The sequence below is a fragment of the Egretta garzetta genome, unplaced genomic scaffold, assembly GCF_000687185.1.
Source record: "Egretta garzetta isolate BGI_Z169 unplaced genomic scaffold, ASM68718v1 scaffold384, whole genome shotgun sequence".
NCBI lineage: Eukaryota > Metazoa > Chordata > Aves > Pelecaniformes > Ardeidae > Egretta > Egretta garzetta.
Genome location: NW_009259496.1, coordinates 555,825 through 577,183, shown reverse-complemented (window position 1 = coordinate 577,183; position 21,359 = coordinate 555,825). Strand labels below are relative to the sequence as shown.

The 21,359-nt window shown below is 46.4% G+C and overlaps 1 protein-coding gene across 1 annotated transcript; it reads right to left on the bottom strand.

The window, feature by feature from the left end:
• Window positions 1-196: 196 nt before the first annotated feature.
• On the bottom strand, window positions 197-19,131 carry FECH (ferrochelatase). Its single transcript, XM_009637398.2, has 10 exons — window positions 19,026-19,131; window positions 17,710-17,829; window positions 17,179-17,327; window positions 11,450-11,584; window positions 10,841-10,947; window positions 8,672-8,770; window positions 7,961-8,068; window positions 4,837-5,001; window positions 4,345-4,404; window positions 197-3,887 (listed from the first exon to the last, which is right to left on the bottom strand). Exons 2-10 carry the CDS (start codon window positions 17,805-17,807, stop codon window positions 3,753-3,755), a joined length of 1,056 nt encoding a protein of 351 aa, XP_009635693.2. The 5' UTR covers window positions 17,808-17,829; window positions 19,026-19,131; the 3' UTR covers window positions 197-3,752.
• Window positions 19,132-21,359: the final 2,228 nt, after the last annotated feature.

Sequence of the window (21,359 nt, the reverse complement as noted above, 5' to 3'; positions counted from 1 at the left end):
CCCCCACTGCCCGAGGCCAGCCCGAGGGCTCGGCCCTTGCCAAGGGAAGCCTGGGATACAACACCGCCTCAACACATCGCCTAAGCTCGCTTCCAACCGGTGGCTTTTTGTCAGGGCACATGTAAATGATCAACACGTGCAAATGAAATAAAGTACTGCAAAGGGAGTGCAATCGATAATGAAAAAATCAAACTAGATTATCGTCCGAGGACTGGAGTCTCCCCGATGCTGACGCTTCCATATGCTCAAATCAATCCCGCCAGAGCAGGAGGCGCTCAGGATCTGGCGAGAGCGGGTCCTGAGTTAGCACCAAGCGCTGACCGTCTGCCAGAGGGCAAACGGCACGCGTATCGGTAGGGTTGGGACTGCAACCTCCCAGATGCAGCGGCCACACGTCACCGGCGGGGTGCTGGGGAAGAAGGCATGTAAGGGGACGGGATGCGTCTCTCCTCGTGTCAGAGACGCGCACCGCAGCCAACTGCCTCCGAGTTAGCGCTCCCGCCGCCTCCGCCGCCCGAGGCAGCACCGCGGTGAAACTCACGCCAGCCCCGTGGGGACATCTGCTTTGAGAGATGAACAACTTCTCAGAAACACGGTATTAGAACAATCTCCTGACAGAAACAGTACCTAGGAGACCAGCTCAGCTGTCGGCACACAGATCGGAAGCATCTCAAGTCAGGGCAAGCGAATTCCGCTGTTGGCATAGTCAGAAATGCCCCCAAACAGAAAACCCAGGGCTAGAAGATTTCAGTGGCAGCAGAATTCCCACCGACGTTGGTCTCACCGTTATCTTGATTTCTGTTAAGAATATTCAGCAGAGCTGCTAGCTAACTCGCTCAGGTAGTGTTCCAACAGGCTCCTGCTGCTGCGCTAAGACAAAAGGACGTGTGTTGAATAGCAGGACAGCGTGGTATTACACGACCTGTTCAGCAAAAGAAAGAACCCCACCAAAGCTGTGAGACAAGATCCATCTGCGAAAAGCTAGAAAATGAAGTGATTTCTGCATTATGGTCTAATAGCAGGAATAGGCTCAGTAATTATCCCACTTGCGGTTAGCATACTAAAAAGTGAATTTTAAATACCTTTTATTACTGGGGACAAACGTAATGCCTCATCATTAGTGCCGGCTAATATTTTCAGTGCACTCTCCAGCATGGAAATAAAAAGCCAATCTATATTTATAGTGTCACAATGTCCACAGGACGTTAACCTCCGCTTTCCAGCCTCAGCCACACCTCTAAATGTGCTGGTCACAACCTGCATTTGAAGGGCGATCTCCCCTTCAGCTGGCAGGAAAGAGGTATCAGTAGGAAGATTTTATGCAACAGGCTGTTTTCCTCTGAGCTGTAAGTGTCAAGCAGAGAAACGGGAACCGAGAAAGTTCTTTGTCCAACGAGAGACATAAGGCCAGTGTTCCCTTCCCAGACACGCTGCAGACATTTGTATTATTTTGACAATGATTCAAAGCTTTTACATGGAAATTTCGCCCTTCCATACACGTGATAACCCCACCTACTCCACCTGAGCCAGGGCAGGAATCAGCTTTGCGTTCCTTTTTCCCGCCAAGGCAGCGAGGAGAGACCAAGAACGGAGCAAGAAAGGGAGAACAGAAGCCCCCGCTTCTGGCTCCCTGCCGCGGAAAGAGGCAGAGGTACGAAGGGCCAAGGAAGACTTCTTTCTGCTAAAGCCATGAGGGACAGCAGTAACGTAGGAGGTTCTGGCACTGAAGGAATTCAAGTCTGTCTCACCACAGCCACGCTGGGAAGCCGCAGTATGGCAGTGGAGGCGCGTCCATCGGCTCTCAAGACGTGTCAGGCCGCAGGCCCTAGCGAGGCTGTACAGTAGGATTTACGTCGCTCCATGGCAGTACTTGGCCCACGGGCTCACCAACACAGCACCCACTCCTTTCTTTAGTAGCCCATGTTTCATTTTCTCAATGTAAAATAGAAGATAGACCCCTGTAATACCAACAGAGGCCTATTTTCTTTTAAACCACCCTATCCTCGAAAGATCAGAGGTTCAAACTGCTCACGCCTCGTGACTACAAAAGCAAACAGAACTGCCTGAGCAGCGTGGCATCTGCTTCTCAAACATCACCATTAGCTGAATCATCAGTTTACTGAAAACGACCTGCGTTGCCAAAGTACTGGCATTTCAGTGCTAATTAGTTAAAGTAAACATTTACACCCATGAAGCTGAGAGCTAGACTAATACACGTATGGCTCGGTCCCACAGCACACGGTCACAGCTTTGCTCCTCCTCTGTCCCACCCAGGAGGAGAGGTCCCGGTGCCAGAGGACCACTGACTGAGGTGCTGTGGTACTTCTGCCCTGAACTGCTCAAGTGCCAAGCTCAGGCACGCTGTGTGGCCACCAGCCTTTCGGAAAGGCCCCCTCCCATCCCAAGACTAACCCAGTCACCAGTACCAGTGCTGGCAGTGAGGCAATACTGCCCTAAGAAGGTTCTTCTCTCTGCAAAACTACCACTACTTTGGAGGGGATTCAGCAGTCCTGGTGCACCCAAACGCCTGCCAAAACACGCCAGAAGTTCAGCTGGGTTACGAGCGCATACTCCCGGCCCACAACCAGCGCCAAAATTCTAACAGACAAAATTTGGCTTTTGACAAAGGTACGCACAAGCGCACAGCTGTCAGCCTGCGGGGCTGCCTGCTCTCAGGCATCTGCAACGTAAATTACTCCTGACTGATCATCTCACTTTTAAATAACAACATCAATTAAGCTCAATCAATTGTACCTATGGAACTCCATAGGTATCCCACAAAAACCACAGCACTGTGGCACAGTAGAAAGCATAGAGCAGATCTATAAACCTTCTGGAGAGCAAGCCTGACTTCCTAAATTTACTTAACCAAACAGAAAAGCCCTTTTTAATAATAATTTTAAAAAGCCATTTTGCTTAAAAGATAAACCAACATGTTTCCATACGCACTGCTGATCGCTGCCAGATGTGAAGCATACACAGTTCGCTTCAACTCCCCAGCGTCATCCAAGCAGGCTTATTCCTTTTGGTTTATGCTCTTCAAATGCAGAGGCTTTCCTGCAGATAACCAGAGTGTTTTTTCCTAGAAAATGTAAACAAATCTTGTGCGCTCTACTATCCCAGCTAAGCTTTCAGTGTAAGTTTCTGGCAGGATTAAAAACAAAACAAAACAAAACAAAGCCTTATCTTTACGTTCTAAAAAATACACATGTTATTTAAAAAGCATTAGAAGTCACTTGATCTTCAAACCCATCTGAAAAGTCACTCTCAGAGAGACAACCAGTGACTATGCTGGTTATGCCGTACCTTAAGCACAAACAAAACAAGTAACTGTATGCTTGACCCGGAAAGCTGAAGTTAATGCACTCATGACAAAACTGCATACAAATAAATCCCTGCATAGGAAATAGAAGCTCATTTGCAGAAAAGTTTTTTAAGTTTTTCAGTGCGTACTTATGGGCTCATGCTAAGTCCAACCAGAATCAGATGAAACGAGATCTTTTCACATCTCACAGGATAAACGCCCTTATTTCCCTACTTTCTACAAACTCTTCTCAAACAAAGGAAACGTAAGAAAAAATAAAACAAAAAAAGTCAAGTGGTCCTCACTGTTACATGAGGTTAACATCCCAGACCACCAGCCTGGCAGGATATTAACAGTGGAGAGTTTGGTCAAGCTGTTTCTTTCCTTTGCACTGCTTCACCAGGGCGATTTTCCTGCACAATCCAGCGGCGCCCTCCTGGACCGCCCGTCACAGCTGTTGATTGGTGAAGAAGGCTTTTGTCTGGTGGCAGACGGGATTTGTGCAGAGCGGACAGCAGAGGGTTAACTGCCTCGAGCAGACTTCATTCGACTGGATATGAGAACAGACCAAGTCTGCCAGAGCCTGAAAGACAGTTAATTAAAAATCAGGAGCGAGCAAACCTATCTGCATAAAACAAAACAATGCTTTAACACACCGAGGAGTGAGATTGCCAAACTGTGCGTCCGTCAGGCTACGCTTTTTAAGCACTCCCCTCCTTTACTTCAGGGGAAAATGCTTTAAAACTGCAGTGGCGTAATATCTTAAGAGAAGTATTTCATTAAAAGATTACTACAAATGAATACAAAACTGGTTTTCTTTTTTGTTAAACCAAACTTCTGAACTTCTTTCTTTAAAACAACCAAACAAAACCATCACAAACTCTGCTGAAAGAAAACACTTTGTGGTTTACAGGTTAAGTACAGGGGTTTCCATTTTTGCTCTTAAACTCAAAATACTTTAAAACCACAGGACGACTTCCATGATCTCGTAGGAAACACGCAACGGCAAACTTTTACAACTATTGCAACAACGAAGATACCTTGGAGAACAGTGGATTTCCGTTAAGAGACTCCGCTCTTCTGAGATTTTCAACTCCACACTGGATCAGAAATAAGGAGGAAAGCAGTTAGGGCTGCTAGATCCTTCACTGGTTAGCCTTCCAAATCTTCCTTCCTACTTCATTCAGAAGTTGCCCCAAAATGATGGAATTAAATGCAGTACCATGTTTTTCAATACAGCAAAAATAACTACGATGCAAAATTTCACTTTGCTGCCAAAAAACAATTATTCTTTTTCACTAAGGGTAGTAGTGGCTTAAAGAGTTAAATCTAGAAAGACAAATTCCCACCTGTTTTGTGTTGCTAAAGATAAATTTGAGTTAAGCCAGTTCAGATTAATTTTCAGTTTACAGAAAAATAAAATTTGCCCCAAATCATATTGCAAGAAGCAACTATAATGCAAATTCCAAAACAGAAAAAGTAATTTCAGAGCACCACTATCCAAACAGGTATAAAACCAATAAAACATTCACCTCATTCGCTAGAACCTGGGCATACTCAATGTCCAGCTCATAAAGCGTTTCAATGTGGTCACTTGTAAATGCTATTGGGACCAACAGCATGTTCTTCTTTCCTCTTTGGCACAGTCCTTTAATGGCCTCATCTGTCTGTGGACCGAGCCAAGGCATTGGTCCAACCTGTAAGAAAATGGGGAGGGAAATAAAGAAAATAAAACCTCATTGAATCACTCTTACAAAGAACACCCATGTTTTCTTAAGCAGGACAACACAGATCAGATTGTGTTTAAGATGGAGCCAGTTACTTGTCTTTCCCTGCTTTTGATAGTACCTCTTGCTTTCTCCATTAGATTTTCCATGAAGACATACTGTCGCATCATTCAAAACCCAAATAAACAGAACCTGGGCTGGCCTAAATAAGACTCTCATTAAAATAAATGAAAATTTAAATAAAGGTGCACTGTTTTCAGCTCAATGAAACCCTGACCACCACTGCACTGGGTTTACCTGCCTTGTAAAGCAGTTACCGTTCTGTAGCAAACTGTCCTTACCCCTTTACGATCCGTGAAGTATTTGGCGCCAACGTACCATAATATGAAACTTCAAGAACAAGACAACAATGGCGTGATAGGTGTAATGCCCTCGAGACATAAGGTTACTTGTACTATGTAATTCTGGTAAAACTTAAGTTCCTTCCTATTTGCAGTAGCAATAATAAGTACAAAGTAATGCAAGCAGTCTTCAACAAGGATAATGAATCCTGTTTGGATTAGGCTCGTATTATTATTATTAAAAATGCCTGTATCACAGTGATGACTTCAGAAAAATTGCTCAGAGATCCTCAAAAAGCAACACCTTAAAAATCCAGCGAGTGCTCGATTCTTCCTTCTGACAGAGAAGGCCAAATGACAAACTAGATCTCATGAGATCACAGGCTTTCTAACACACACATCAAAAGTCTACTTTCAAAGGATGCTACATACAAAAAAGGCAAGAAACTGTGATTAGAGTATCTGGAAAGACTGAATTTGAGTAACAGATGGGGGGTTCTGTTCTAGCAGAAGTACTTGCTGAAAATGGGGAAAAGGCACTGAGGTTATGACCTTCTTAAGCTGGAAGATGACAAACTCCATCACCTGAAGAGCTTTACAGTGGCAGGTGGCTTGCAGCTTCCCTTGGCACATACCTTGGACTGCCACACGAGCCTGTAAGGGTTGGAGTAGTTCAGCTTCTCCATGACTCTCTGGACAGTAGCTCCCACTTCTTGAGGATACGGATCACCACGGTTCACTACCTTCAACACAAAAACACCACACCTTTTTCTTCCAGTGAACACACTTGGGCAAAGACCACCTAAAGACTGGGAAAGGCGAGCACGCTGCGCGTGATGTGGCTGCGCCCAGGGCGGGCCCTATCAAGTGCCTGGCTCATCCAAAACAGGGAAGAAAAACTGCGTTCTTGCCCAGCAAAACCTATGGTGAAGCTTCTTTACCAGAGCATCTACTCCCCCTCCTTCACACACTAAAAGATAAATTCTTCTTTCATCGTATATAGATATGGTTAGATTTTGGTAACAGCACTGCATTTTTGAAAAATGATCCAAAAGCGATTTCACTGCAGTTCCTGGTTGCTAACAGAGGATCAAGTCATTTATTGCAAGCTTGCGAAGATTTCAGTTTCTTTCCTTCAGGGAAAGTATTATTACTGCTTTGCAGAGGTGAGAAAATAAACAGATTTTCCCCTCGCTAACTCACCTTCGTATTTCTCTCTTGTATTTGCCTGGCACTTGCACAGCTGTGGCCCTACCCTGCGGGCGGGCGAGCCACATACCCTTCCATTCAGCCCAGCCAGGGTGACTCTGGTCTAACAATGACAGAAATGACCCGACGTAACTCACAGACATGGGCAGCGAGTGAGCCGAGAAGAGGATGACGACATCTTTCCTTTTGTCAGGTGGAAACAGGTTCAGTTCCTTCTGTATGTGATCGGTGAAGCACTGTTCAGACAAAAAAAAGCAAAGATGTGAATCAGAAACAGAGAGGCATTATGGGATCTCAAACAACCCGAGACACACAGCTTCGGTATTCCAGGTTGCCATAAGAACTTCAAAATTCCTTTCTGTATGTGTGAGACAATAGCAAGAGACAGCATGTATTACATACTGTTAGGTACACAGTATCACACAGTGCCCAGTCCCAACACAGCAAAGGCCCGTGTGAACTTCTGATCATCCCAGTGGTTTTAAGATGCTGGTAACAAACTGACAGAACATAACCCATTCAACCCAACTCTCCTCTACCGCCTCCGAAGATCAGTTCCCAGGCTGTGGAGGGCACACGTGTGCAGCTGCTAGGGCAAGGGAGAGAGAAATGGTGACCGGTCAGAGCACAACCACCCCCCCTCAGCAGCCCCATTACACTAGGACTAAGTTAGAGTACATACACCGGGCATCGGGGGAGAGCCTGCTCTGCGGAAGGTGTTCCCCAATGGCCTGGTGAGGCAAGTTTGGGATAACTGCATTCAGCCATATTCGGAGATCTCCACCTCGAGCTCAGCTGAACATGCGAGAGATGGACACCTCTGTCCATCAACACCTCGAGACATAAGGTTACTTGTACTATGTAATTCTGGTAAAACTTAAGTTCCTTCCTATTTGCAGTAGCAATAATAAGTACAAAGTAATGCAAGCAGTCTTCAACAAGGATAATGAATCCTGTTTGGATTAGGCTCGTATTATTATTATTAAAAATGCCTGTATCACAGTGATGACTTCAGAAAAATTGCTCAGAGATCCTCAAAAAGCAACACCTTAAAAATCCAGCGAGTGCTCGATTCTTCCTTCTGACAGAGAAGGCCAAATGACAAACTAGATCTCATGAGATCACAGGCTTTCTAACACACACATCAAAAGTCTACTTTCAAAGGATGCTACATACAAAAAAGGCAAGAAACTGTGATTAGAGTATCTGGAAAGACTGAATTTGAGTAACAGATGGGGGGTTCTGTTCTAGCAGAAGTACTTGCTGAAAATGGGGAAAAGGCACTGAGGTTATGACCTTCTTAAGCTGGAAGATGACAAACTCCATCACCTGAAGAGCTTTACAGTGGCAGGTGGCTTGCAGCTTCCCTTGGCACATACCTTGGACTGCCACACGAGCCTGTAAGGGTTGGAGTAGTTCAGCTTCTCCATGACTCTCTGGACAGTAGCTCCCACTTCTTGAGGATACGGATCACCACGGTTCACTACCTTCAACACAAAAACACCACACCTTTTTCTTCCAGTGAACACACTTGGGCAAAGACCACCTAAAGACTGGGAAAGGCGAGCACGCTGCGCGTGATGTGGCTGCGCCCAGGGCGGGCCCTATCAAGTGCCTGGCTCATCCAAAACAGGGAAGAAAAACTGCGTTCTTGCCCAGCAAAACCTATGGTGAAGCTTCTTTACCAGAGCATCTACTCCCCCTCCTTCACACACTAAAAGATAAATTATTCTTTCATCGTATATAGATATGGTTAGATTTTGGTAACAGCACTGCATTTTTGAAAAATGATCCAAAAGCGATTTCACTGCAGTTCCTGGTTGCTAACAGAGGATCAAGTCATTTATTGCAAGCTTGCAAAGATTTCAGTTTCTTTCCTTCAGGGAAAGTATTATTACTGCTTTGCAGAGGTGAGAAAATAAACAGATTTTCCCCTCGCTAACTCACCTTCGTATTTCTCTCTTGTATTTGCCTGGCACTTGCACAGCTGTGGCCCTACCCTGCGGGCGGGCGAGCCACATACCCTTCCATTCAGCCCAGCCAGGGTGACTCTGGTCTAACAATGACAGAAATGACCCGACGTAACTCACAGACATGGGCAGCGAGTGAGCCGAGAAGAGGATGACGACATCTTTCCTTTTGTCAGGTGGAAACAGGTTCAGTTCCTTCTGTATGTGATCGGTGAAGCACTGTTCAGACAAAAAAAAGCAAAGATGTGAATCAGAAACAGAGAGGCATTATGGGATCTCAAACAACCCGAGACACACAGCTTCGGTATTCCAGGTTGCCATAAGAACTTCAAAATTCCTTTCTGTATGTGTGAGACAATAGCAAGAGACAGCATGTATTACATACTGTTAGGTACCCAGTACCACAAGAGACAGCATGTATTACATACTGTTAGGTACACAGTATCACACAGTGCCCAGTCCCAACACAGCAAAGGCCCGTGTGAACTTCTGATCATCCCAGTGGTTTTAAGATGCTGGTAACAAACTGACAGAACATAACCCATTCAACCCAACTCTCCTCTACCGCCTCCGAAGATCAGTTCCCAGGCTGTGGAGGGCACACGTGTGCAGCTGCTAGGGCAAGGGAGAGAGAAATGGTGACCGGTCAGAGCACAACCACCCCGCCTCAGCAGCCCCATTACACTAGGACTAAGTTAGAGTACATACACCGGGCATCGGGGGAGAGCCTGCTCTGCGGAAGGTGTTCCCCAATGGCCTGGTGAGGCAAGTTTGGGATAACTGCATTCAGCCATATTCGGAGATCTCCACCTCGAGCTCAGCTGAACATGCGAGAGACGGACACCTCTGTCCATCAACACCTGAAATGTTCTTAGTACTACACAAAAAAGCAGGGCAACACCTCTGACCCTTTGCCCCCACTGCCAGCGTCCGAACCGAGAGCCCTACCGCTGCATGCACGCAGCTAGGCTGAGGGAGCATAGGGAGGGGAAAGCTGCCGCCAGCACTGCCGGCGTGCGGTGCTGCAGGAGCGTGGAACAGCTCTGACTGCATGGCCTTCTCTCTTAGATATTTTACAGTGAAAAACAGATCAGAAATGTAAAAAAAAATAAAAATAATAATTTTAATTTCAACTTTGCAATCGGGGCTGAGCCAGCCCTTTCGATTACAGCCTCCCTAGACTTAAGGAAATGCACATTGGTAAAAAAAAAAAAAAAAAGCGGGCGTTTGTATGTACTCTGTCTACTGGGAACCATTTTCAGGTTTCCTGAAGACACGAAAGGTTCCTAAACTCTGCTGAGGTGTTTCACTGACGACATGGAGAGTGCACAGTAACAATGGCACGTCCCAGGACAGGATCACACCGGGCTCATCAGGGGAACGTCACGCAGCGTGGGCAGTTCCACCTTGCCTTCCTTCACTCATTTTTATCGTCTGTTCAGCACACCACAAAAATTGCAAAACCCAAACTAGAGGAGAAGCTCCCCAACAAAGATAAAAATGCCATTTTCTCTGAAAAGAAAGGAGCAAGAAGGCTTCCCTTAACTGCTCCTGCCACAGCCAGGCTGTGCTTAGAACCACCTCTTTGCTGATGGATGAGAATCTGACAAGCCGACATGATCTGTATGTCTGTTGACCACAGAGCTGCTCTGAGCAGGAATTTGGACTAAGGACCTCCAGAGGTCCCTTCCAGCCAACACTGTTAAGTTAACATGACTGTGTTTTTAAAACAAGATGTGCACGGTGGTCACTTTCACACATTACCAGGCCAAAACATCTGGCATGAAATAACCATCCTCCTGTAATTTCATACACAGTAGACAAGAGACATTTCATTACCATAACTAAAATGTACCCTCAAATTGAAGCGTTCCTTTTATTCTTCTCAAGTATGGTTTTTTTTTTTTTTTAAGAACAGATATAAACACAGCCTAAATCAGCATGTAGGTTCATTCTTTTAATACGTACTATAGCTAAAAATCTTGCAAGGTTTTTTAGAAGCTAAGATGTGATCTAAGTGAAGTGTTTCCTCAGAACGTTTCTGTTGCTTAACGTTATACCATGGTTTTACTGGTAGCAAATATTTCTAAAAAGGAAACTCTATAATAAACATCTGCATTTACTTAATTCTTTGTTGTTTTAAAGTCAGCTGGCAATGCAATGATACCAAGTTTCTCCTACTATCTAGGAAAGCCCCAGGGAATGCCAGTTTGATAACGCATCAGACCTGCTCAGTTCACACCTCTCATTCTGGCTGCTAATTTCAAAGGCGCTCATACAAATCCATACCTGAATAAGAAGGGGATGTGTGGGCCATCGGTCAATTATACTCCACTTCATCTTTGGCTTCTCCCCTTTTTTATTATAGTAGCGATAAATGGCATTTAAACTGCTTCCTGAAATGCAGAGAATTAAGAATGTAAGTTCAGCCAAGGCATTAGCAACTTGTCAGATGAAAACAGTTTTGTAGCAAGGTACTACAATATTTTAAAATGCAACCATAAATCAGAACTTGGAGCCTCAAATGGGAACAATTATATCAAAGTTCATACAAGGTACCAGCCAAGAACAATTTGCTAAACCATTCTTAACTGAGGAACAATTATTGCTCTAGTTTCCACGAAGAAAGCTTTCTCAGTCGTGTTCCTGAGCTTTCAGTTTATGTTACCTCACAATAACAACGCCAACACAAAGCTATCCCGAGTTAAGAAGTTTCTACCTAAAATTCGGAATTATAGCAAATACAGAGGACCTCGAGTCGGCAGCGAAGCCAAGAGGAAGGGGCACTTTGAGGAAGACGGGACAGCCTGCGCTGAGGCTCCGCAGGCTCCCTCACGGCTCGCGGACACGTGCCTACGCTCGCCTCTGCCTGCGCTCCGCTCCCGCCCGGCTGCTCACCTGTGGTCGAACAACTGTACTGTGGGTACTGCGTGAAAGCGATAGCCCGTTCAATGCCGTCTTTCTCCATCTCTTCAATCGCTTCTTCTGTCAGAGGATGGACATACCGGAAGCCAATGTAGTATTTGTGAGGCGCTGCCAGCCAAAGCACAGGAAAAATAATTACAGAAAAACCCCAAGAACTCTCAACGACATGTCATTAATAAGCACAAAGTACAGAACCAGGCAGACTGAAACTGTTGAAATAAACTTGTTGATAATTTTCTGGCTGCTTTTCTAAACCATTGTCATATAAACACATTGTTCTTTGGCCCGGTATTTTTCTGGTAACTCACTTTGCTGTTACTAGAATTTAAAAGCGATTTATATTATTGTTTGCTTCTGCAGGAAGCATCGCTCTTCTGCTTTCACTTAGCTTAGCTAAGGCATGGTTTCCAGACTGTACAGAGCTCTGAGGTTTTACTGGGCAAGTTCTGATTTAGAGGATGTAGTGATAAAAAAGCATCACTACGAGATGCTAAATGAACACTACTACGCCCTAACACAGACCACAGTTACAGACCTCCTACCGGCTTCCTAACAGCTCAGCTCGCTTAGTGATGTCAGAAGTCAGGTGTTTTAAACACACCAACGTAATTAAAATGGAAAGATAAGGCTTTCTTCAGTCTGCCATACAAAAGGAAACACATTGCTTAAGCAGTTTGCACATTCCAGGAAATTGTATTTACCTAAAATTTCAAATAAAATTGGGCTGCCATTTTTTTGTGCCAGCACCAAGATCTTCTGCTCTACAGGGATCCACGTCACAGAAATGTTCACGCCTTTAAGCACGTTATTTTGGAGGCAATATTACTCTCTCCAAGGACAGTATTTTAGGTTTTCCCCTGTTTCACCTCTAATCTTTGGGGTGTTGGCTTCAAGGTTTGGGGAGTACGGTTTGGTTAGGGAGAGGGAGGGAGGGCAGGTTTCTTGTTTTATTTTGTTTCTTTTAAGTAGAGGACAGAAGTTCTTAAGAGAACAAAAGCAAAGTTTCTTTTTCAGGGTTTCCAGGTCATTAGCTCTGAAATAACGTTTAACAGGTTTCTGAAAGAAGCAGATGTCCTGTGCTTGGTCTCCACTCCATACATTTATACAGGATTCAGAAAACAGGTTTAGTCAGCCCCAGTTCTCTGCAGGAGGCAAGAGAGCTCCCAGCTGGGAGCAGTACCAAATAATGACCCAACTTCAGGAGCCCCGGGAGCCAGTAACCTCATTAACATTTTAAAAAGGCATTAAAACCAAAAGTCTCACTAACCACAGCAAAGACGGGTAGGAGTTTAACCTGGGAAGGGACACACTGGGGAAAAAACATGGCCAGCTTGGAAACTTCCTGCAATACTCTCGCAGCATTAGGTTTTGTCCTGGATCACAGGCAGCAAAGGACAGATTTCCGTGTCTGTATACATACTGCTTTTGTTGCTACTACTGGATATGGAGTGACATCTCCTTCCGCAAAGAGCTGCCGATCTAAAACAATGTGGCTCCCTCATCCGGTGAGCTTTCCTTCTGCTGACAAGGGAATCTCAGCTAAAATACAGCTTGTAAGAAATACTAAGAACCGTTATAATTAAAAACAATAAAAAAGCAAGCTGTACCTTCTTAAAATATAATTACCATTGCAAGACATTAGCCTATTTGATGCCAGCACTAAAAATCCCCCAACAATAGAAATGGATTTTCCTATCACCATGTTTGTGTGATTTATTCTTACAGACTGCTGAGCCTGCCCAACCCCACTCATTCAGAAGGAAGAACTCTTGTTTGTTTTCAGACAGCTGCCTGTAACAATAAAGCTTCATTTTAAAATCATGTTGTTCCCAGATGACATGGGTGAGTCTCTTTATTTACTACTTTATATTAAATCCCATTGCTGAAGTGTAACATGCCAAACGTTTACAAGTCAGTAAATCAGTGGATTGATTAATTTACGCAGGGGGGACCTTCACAGGTGGTTATTGATGCTGTCCAACATGAGCTCTTCACCAACTGCAATTACTCAGCAACTATAATCTCCGCACCCCAAAAGTCCAGGTCAAGGTAAAACAAGTACACAAAGTGTTTCTTCTTTGCCCTGCATTTGAAGTCTTACCACCACAACTTGCGAGTTACTCATTAACAGGGCTTGGTGCTCCCAAAGTGCTACCTGTGAGCACACGGTATTCCGAAACGCACAGCTCAGTCTGGAAGCACATCCAACTGTTTCAAGCTATTCTGAAGCAACACAGTACCCGGTATCGCTGCAAGGTTACTCAAAATGCTTAAGGAAATGGCTAGCACTCAGTTCAACTGTTAGCAATGGTCAGCACGTTCAGTTTTTAGAACTGCAGCTACTGTTAGGTGAAAAATGAGGTCTCTGAACGACTTATCAGGCGTAAGAAGTGCAGAGAGGTGGGCGTGACTTCACAAAAAGCGGTCACCAGACAAAAGCAAGCGGGAGTGGTGTGCTGAGAAAAGCAGATAAACTTTCTGAGCTTTATCTTCAGAACCTGTTGCAAGCCTGACCCTTCAGGGGCTACCGCTGCTAAAAACACTACTGCCTTGGATGCCGCAGCCCAGCGCAGTTTTGGCTTCAAGCTTCGACTGTACTTGCAGGGACCACAGCTGGAGTTAAGCTAGAGAGTAGCATCTGTGGAAAAAAAGGATCAAACATGACCCGAATAAAGCTGTCAGTGACACATTACACGCTGAACAAATGACATAAATTTGGTTCTAGCCTTCCAAGAGCGTCACTTTTCACCTTCCAGAGCCTTTCACCAACCTTCTACTTCTCGCCCTTTTCTACCCGAGTCTGAAGCAGGTGCCACAAAGAATTACAAAACAGCGACGCATCAAATAACACGCAGGTATGGTCAAACATGGAGGGGGATTCCCTGACACACCAGCACCACATCAGCAAGGTCAGGGAAGCTGAAGGGGGAAGGTGGCTTGCAGCACTGTAAAGCGGCTGAGCTGAAGAGATTGGAGAGCTCTCCTATTTGGCTCCTCTTACTCCAGCAGTTTTTCTATTAAAAGTGTTTAACGTCCTCATTGGAGTGGCAGGATGAGAAGCATTACCTGGAGCTAGCACGTCAGTGAGGAATTCAGCGGGCAGCTTAGCGATCTCGTTAATTCCTTCTACTCACAAAGATAGTCTGCTGCTTCAAGAACAGAAAGCATAATGCAGAGAAATACCTTACCGGAACCCAGGTGACCCCCAGACAGGCCACTTCAGGCAGAACCAACCACCACGTTACGGTTTCTCCTGGCTTTGTCACAGCAGTGGTGATTCACTGACGCAAGCCAGGGGAGATGGCCATCACCCATGAGCTGCTATGTGAATGTGGAAGTTTAATTTCCAGTGCTGCCACTCACGTTTATCAACGCCATGGTTTTAATGTCACATAGCAAGAAACTGTAGCATAAAAGGTACTGTAAGCAAATAATCCATCACCTTCAGCAAGCAGCAGAGGAGAAACAGACTTCCCGTTCACCATAGCTGCTAACGGAGCAGCAATACAAGCTGAAGTCCAATTCAGCGAACAAACAATCTGAAAGCTGTTCAGCTGAACTGGCGCAAGTTCCACCATGCATGCATTTAACCTGGGTGACAGATGACTCCTGGATCAATCTGGTTGCAGGTTTTAGGAGAGAGATTGCACATGGCTGAACCACAGCAAATGAACATGACGCAAATGACCACAGTTGTCTGTGTTTGCACACCTAGCCCACTGCGACTGCATGGTAAAACGTGTTCGCTGAAGCCCTTCGTAAAAGGACATTCACAGAAGCGTCTGCGCCCGTTTCCCACCACACCAGCGCTACCAGGTAGCTTGGCGCAGGGTAATCCATACAAGTTGCAGCTCCTTGCTGCGAGGGAGCAAGGTTCGGAGAGATTCTGTGATCAGGAGAGAGGGGAGGGAGGTTGTATTCACCGTTCAAGTTTTCTTATTATCAGGAAAGAACTGGCAAAGACAGTATCTACTTCCACCCAAGGCAAAGGGTAGGCCTTATCCCCCACCCATGTCCTCGGGTGGGGCTCGCTGCTATCACCCAACCAAGCCCTGCAACGTTCAGCTACAAAACCTTGTCTTTTCTTCCAACCAACCTCCTCTTCAGTCCTGAAATCAGGCCTAACTGGTGTTAGTTCTTTTATCCATTATTAATAGTTACAGATTCAGGCAAAGTTTCAAAAGCTCTGGATATGTCCAAGCTGTAACTGCAGAGGGACATTTCAGAGGAAGGAAAGACACCTGTGGCTCTGGAGAACAGTCACACCCTCAACACCCTCCCATGCAGTCACCCATAGTTATGCCAGCCTGAGCCTAAAGAAAGGCAAATGCAAAAGGCTTTATACCATTGATTTCTGGCCTCAGAGCTGTTCTGTATCAGATGGGCCCTGCACAGCACCCTGGCGAGCTGGCCCTGAACAGGGAAGGGCACATGGAGGAAGCAGCAGGAGCAGGGAACGCTGCACCGTCCTCTGAGCCCGAGCTGCTGGCTGCTGCGAGCGTGCAGCAGCTGAATGATGCCGTCCTGCAGTTAGCTACAAGGAGCAGACACAAGAAGGTGGCCCTGCATTTTACAGCAGGAGATCCCACCCCCCCCTCTGTGAAACTCAATAGCACCAGCGTGCAGAACATGATTAAGCAGGAAACCCTAAACCCTCGATCGGCAGGCGTTTTCCAGCCTGTGTGCGCACACATGCGCAGCCCAAGAGGAGCGTCATTCTGCCGCTCTCGCTCTACCTCTTCATGAAAGGTAAAAGAATTACACAAGATTATGCTGCTGCTGCCAATGGTCACAAATCTCCACCTCGTTTATGCTACGAGAACGCCACTCTGAACACCCTTCTCCTGTGCCTGACTTATTTGTACACACAAAATACATTCCCCTTTCTTATCATCTAAGGCTCAACCACTTGTCTTCAGCGTAGACTTCTTCAAGCTTAGGCAGGGCTTACAGGGCAAGGTATGGCACCTGGCAGTCATACACACCAACGGAGACTTCCATCACCCAGCTTCAGCCATCTGAAAATAAGATGCTTTGCCTATCATAGTCACCTAGATATCTTCCCATAACCCGAGGAGAGAGGTAAGTGTACCTTTGGAGGGTGATGCCCCCATCTTTGATCATGACCTTAGGATGACCTGAATCACTTTCTCTCCAAGCCCTACTCTCTCGCGATGAAAGAGGGAGCAGAGGCCACCAGTTAAGGCCAGATGCCCAACTCCCTGATGGCTGAAGTTACGCAAGATGAAACATGCCAAAGCATCTAAGGGTGGACTTACCCAGGGCTACTTTTGAGCTGCTCACCTTGGGCACAGGCAGAGGTGGTGGCTGGACCCCAGCACATGCCGGACCCAGCCTGAGAGACGGGTAAAGTTCAGTTGTGGGTGCTACACAGTGTTACTGCAGGTTGAATGAGTACTGACAGTACTCTGCAAAATCAACACCTTTCTCCAATGCAGCCACAGAAGCGACCACAGCACAAGAATACATTTGGATGTGTGGGAACCCCATGCTTTTGCATATGCTTAGTTTTTAACGAAGGAGAACTTCTGCAATATCTTTGTTGTGATTTCCTAGCAGGACTGAGAACACTGTTCACGCTCACGATAAAAATGGAGAAACGAAAGCTGCTTTACAAGCGTATACTTTCAACACATGAAGCAAAAGAAACTTTTAGCAAGCACAGAAGAGTAAAGAAGTACCGGTGCGAGGAGACATGCTGTCCAGCAGTTTCACCATGCCTTCTCCCTGCACTGCTGTCCACTTCTTGATCGGTGATCCACCTCCAATCCTGCTGTACTGCTCCTGGATTTTTGGTGTGCGGCGTTTGGCAATGAGTGGTGCTAATTTACTAAAGCATTCAAAAGGTATGCATATTAATATCATGACCCAAATCACCACCTCTTTCCCCAAATCTTCCCGCCGCAGCTGGTTTTCCACGGCAATCTCCCCAAATTATAGCAAACCAGCACTGCATGGCTTGTTTAATGTCACATTCCATCGCCCTTCCCAAACTTCCTAGGTGACAGGAAACCACAATTTGCAATTAAAAGACAACGATTTTGGCAAGCCAATTTCCAGAGCATTATAACACCGTTTCTTGCACTGACTGGTCCCAAGATGAAACAGTCTTAAGAAATGCTGGTATACACAGAAGTTCAATGTTTGAGCCTACAGCTAAGACAACACCACCCAGCACTGACTGTAACACAGGAGTTCAGAGTGTCCCTCACTTTTGAGCTGGAAGTGTCATTAGATCTCTGTCCAGGAAGAGGCGAAGTAAGAAATCATGCACATCATCCAGCCGCTCCGGACCTCCCATGTTTAACATCAAGATTCCTGTTTTAGGTTTCCTATGGAAGCAAGAGATATTTCAAATCCTATTACTACTATAAAACAAGCAGCTTATCCTTCTGCATTTGTCTTTTGCAAAAGCAGCATCCTATTTAGAAGCTCATCCTGCCCATGACAAGCGTGAATAGCCAGAGAACAAGTATTTACATGATCTTTACTTTTTTTAAAAAAGTAATCACTCTGCAATAGAGTTTGACCGGAAATATGCTAAGAAGACTACCTTGTGGCTGAAGGCTGTACGGGAGGTTATAAAACAGAGTCTAAGAAACCATCGCAGCTGAACGCCAGCTGCAGATTCCAACCAGACCAAGCAGCAGCTTCCACAGAAGACAGATGAACTACCCACACCAGTCTTTGTCTTCATTACTTCGGAGACACATCTCATCTCCCGAAGCAGTGAAAGCAGTAAAGAGCCATTCTACGCATAAAATAAGTACAGGGCTGGTTTTATTTTTTTGGGTTTTTTTCCACAATGGGTTTTCTATCCAGGTGTGGGTCCGGCACACTGTTCTAAGGATAACATCCCTCGCAGCACAGCAGAGTGGAGCAGATAGCAGCAATCAGCTTTTACACAAACAGCTGCTGATCACAACTCTCGCCTGAGAGATGGATTTCCCCATTGAATCGTTTCCCCTGCCCAAGGGAGCCCAGTGACCAGGATCTCTTGCCTCCTGCACAGACAGAGCCGAGGATGCTCAGTGAGCTTTGCCCCCTTCTTGTTAAAGCCAAGGTCTTACAAAGGGGCACCGAGAGGAGCCCAGGCCTGCCCCGATGGGTTGGGACCTCCGTTTTCATTCCCTTCCTCCTGGAGTGCCTGTCAGGAGGTTGCTGAATAAAACCCAGGAAGCAGGAACCAGAACATCAAATAATAATTATAACACCCTACTGTTTGTTCTTCTATTGCCTCTGCACTGCCTCAGGCCTTACTGTGGGGGCCACTGCCTCACTGCGTTCTGCAGAGAACAAGGCAGGCAATCCTTGCCCCGCAGAACTGTGAAAACAAGAGGCTCGGTGAATGCAGCCAGCCAGATAAAAGCAGTTACGCATGCACGAAAAGATGAGATCAAGCCCCGCGACTGCCACGTTTTAGTACATAACCAGCTTTGCTCTGCAAGTAAAGCAGCGTGCTGTATCAGAGAGCGACAGCGGGCAACAGCAGCAGGTCACACCCACCCAGACCCCACTGCAGACTTACCGCGCTTCTGGCTGAATTTGAGGTTTTGTGCTTTCTGTCACTGCGGCTGCAGTTGCCTGACCTCTCCATCGTACCGGGACCCTCAGCTGATTCCTGCTTTTTACAACTGGAAGAAAGATAAGAGCACATTGATAACCTCGCACCGGGCTGAGGGGCCTCTTCACCAGATAGGCACTAATCCCCCAACAGCTACATAAACACACTTGGCAGTACTGCGCTGCTGGGCATTTTCTCCCTTAAGCTCCAGGTCCTGGAATCAAAGGAAGCCATGAAATTGCAAGCTCCTGCCTTTCTTTGAACACTGTATACTAACAGCTTTTCAGATACCAGGCAGTAACCTAAAACCAAATAAAAGGCTCACTAATCTTTAAGCTCCCGTCGTCAGTCCAAAATAACTGGTGACCACACAAGAGAAACTACGCAGGGCTGACACGCTACGGAAGTAAGCACGCCAAGCTGCGCAGCTCCTCACGGCACAGGCGTACCTGGGCCAACTCTAGGCAAGCAAAGTGTTTCTGCGCCACCTCTACAGCCTACGTTAGCCATCTGTTAGTTTAGGGTCCCCAGTAAGCTTCGGCAACGTAGGTCAGCACCTGCGAGCCATAAGCACACAGCTCCTCAGTTGGGAACACTGAGCAGCAATTTCAGAATCCATTTACTCAGGGACATGGGCAGCCGCCTTTCTCAGTGCCCAGCTAGGCGACTTCTATTATCCCTGCATTTCAGCATCAGCCAAAAACCAGGATACTTTAGAAGTCTTCCCACATGCTGGTTACAGCCTGCTTTTTCAAAAGCATGCTTTGTTTTCCTCGGGAGCTCATAGTCATTACATGGTATTTTTTAGTGCAACAATAGTGTGAATTGCCAAAGATGAAAAAAAAATTGGTAAATTCTGCATCCCCGGCTCTCCAGCAATCATTTGGCGCGACACTTCTCTGGTCAGACCGCAGGAGTTCCAGCAGCAATTGAGCCCCAACAGCACAGACCTCCTCAGCGGCCGATCCACCCGCTGGGACGAGCATCTTACGGTTCACAGGTCCCTAATAACATCCTGAACAGATGCTGAACGCCCTCAAAACCTGCTGAAATCAATGACAGCGAAAAGCATCTTGCAAATCCAACTGCTTACTCGGGATTAAGAGTGTGCAGCTGTGGATGCAGTGATACGAAGGGCTGCAAGCTAAAGAACTTCAAGCATCGCTGGTGCCTGAAAGACTCTTACCAAACGTTCACGTTCTTCTGCCCGTTCTTAGGTTATTACTTTCTGAAGCGCTGACAGTACGTGTTAATTATATAGAACAATAAAAAGAGAAGTTCCAGTGGCTGTATTGATCCTTCAGCACTGTAAATTAAGTATTGGAAAGCATTTGTTTTACTTAAGGTGAGGTCTGGGCACATTTCTATCTGCACCATAAAGCATGCAGCAGAAGACGTGCGACTGTGGTGGTTTGGCCTTTGCTTTTGCTTTTTTTCTTTATTAAACTGCCTTTACCTTGACCCATGAGTTTTTTGGTTTTTTTCCTTTTCATCTCATTCTCTCCCTGCCTGTCCTGATGAAGAGGGGAGTGATAGAGCAGGGTGGCCCCGGGCGCCCAGCCAAGGTCCAACCACCACAGCGACGATGACGATTCCAGCTTGACAGGACAAGGGTAAAAGCGTTCTTTTCTAAGCTTTAGACATGGCATTATCGTTATCAGCCTCTGGCGCTGAGGCTTTGTCCCCGGTGCGTGCCCCGGCTCCCACGGGCCTCAGGGTAAGCGCACGGGTGCCCCTCGGTAGGTACGTGAAGATGCGCTGCTGGTAACGGGGTAACGCGTTGCATTTACAAGGAATAAGGAAAAGAGCTCCTGCTGAGGGAGCACGCCCAACGGGCTGCACGCCGCAAGAACGGCAACACCGAGGGGTACGGAGACGGTACAGGCGATGCACGCTCGGAGCCGTCCAGAGCCGTGAAGCGACTGTATTTGGTACTCACACCCCCTCACCGCCCCGGGCTTATTTTGAAAAGGCAACCTGGGAATTGTTACACGAGGACGATTTTTCCACTAATGCTTCCTCTAAAAAAAAGAAAGTTCCTCATTTTAAATTGAACTCCTGAGGGGGGGGATCCCAAACAAAGCAATGAAAAACGGAGCCCGACAGCAGCAAACGACAAATTTCTCTCGGGTGACAAAACGCCTCGGTTCATTCAGAGGAAAACTCATCCTCAGCCGGCCCGGCACTACCCACGCGCTCCCAGAATTAAGCCGGACTTTGTTTAAGCTCTCCCCGCAGCGCAATTACCACAGCGCGGCGAGGCGACCCCCGGGGCCGACACAGCCCCGGAGCCCCGCT

What these genes read in the sequence shown, in the direction of transcription:
- FECH (XM_009637398.2), bottom strand. Translation starts at nt 17,807, where the DNA reads ATGTTAAACATGGGAGGTCCGGAGCGGCTGGATGATGTGCATGATTTC. An exon ending in ATGACACTTCCAGCTCAAAA is followed by an intron (nt 17,328 to 17,709) that starts GTGAGGGACACT and finishes TGAATGCTTTAG; the next exon opens with TAAATTAGCACCACTCATTG. An exon ending in GAAATCCACTGTTCTCCAAG is followed by an intron (nt 3,888 to 4,344) that starts GTATCTTCGTTG and finishes ACTGTCTTTCAG; the next exon opens with GCTCTGGCAGACTTGGTCTG.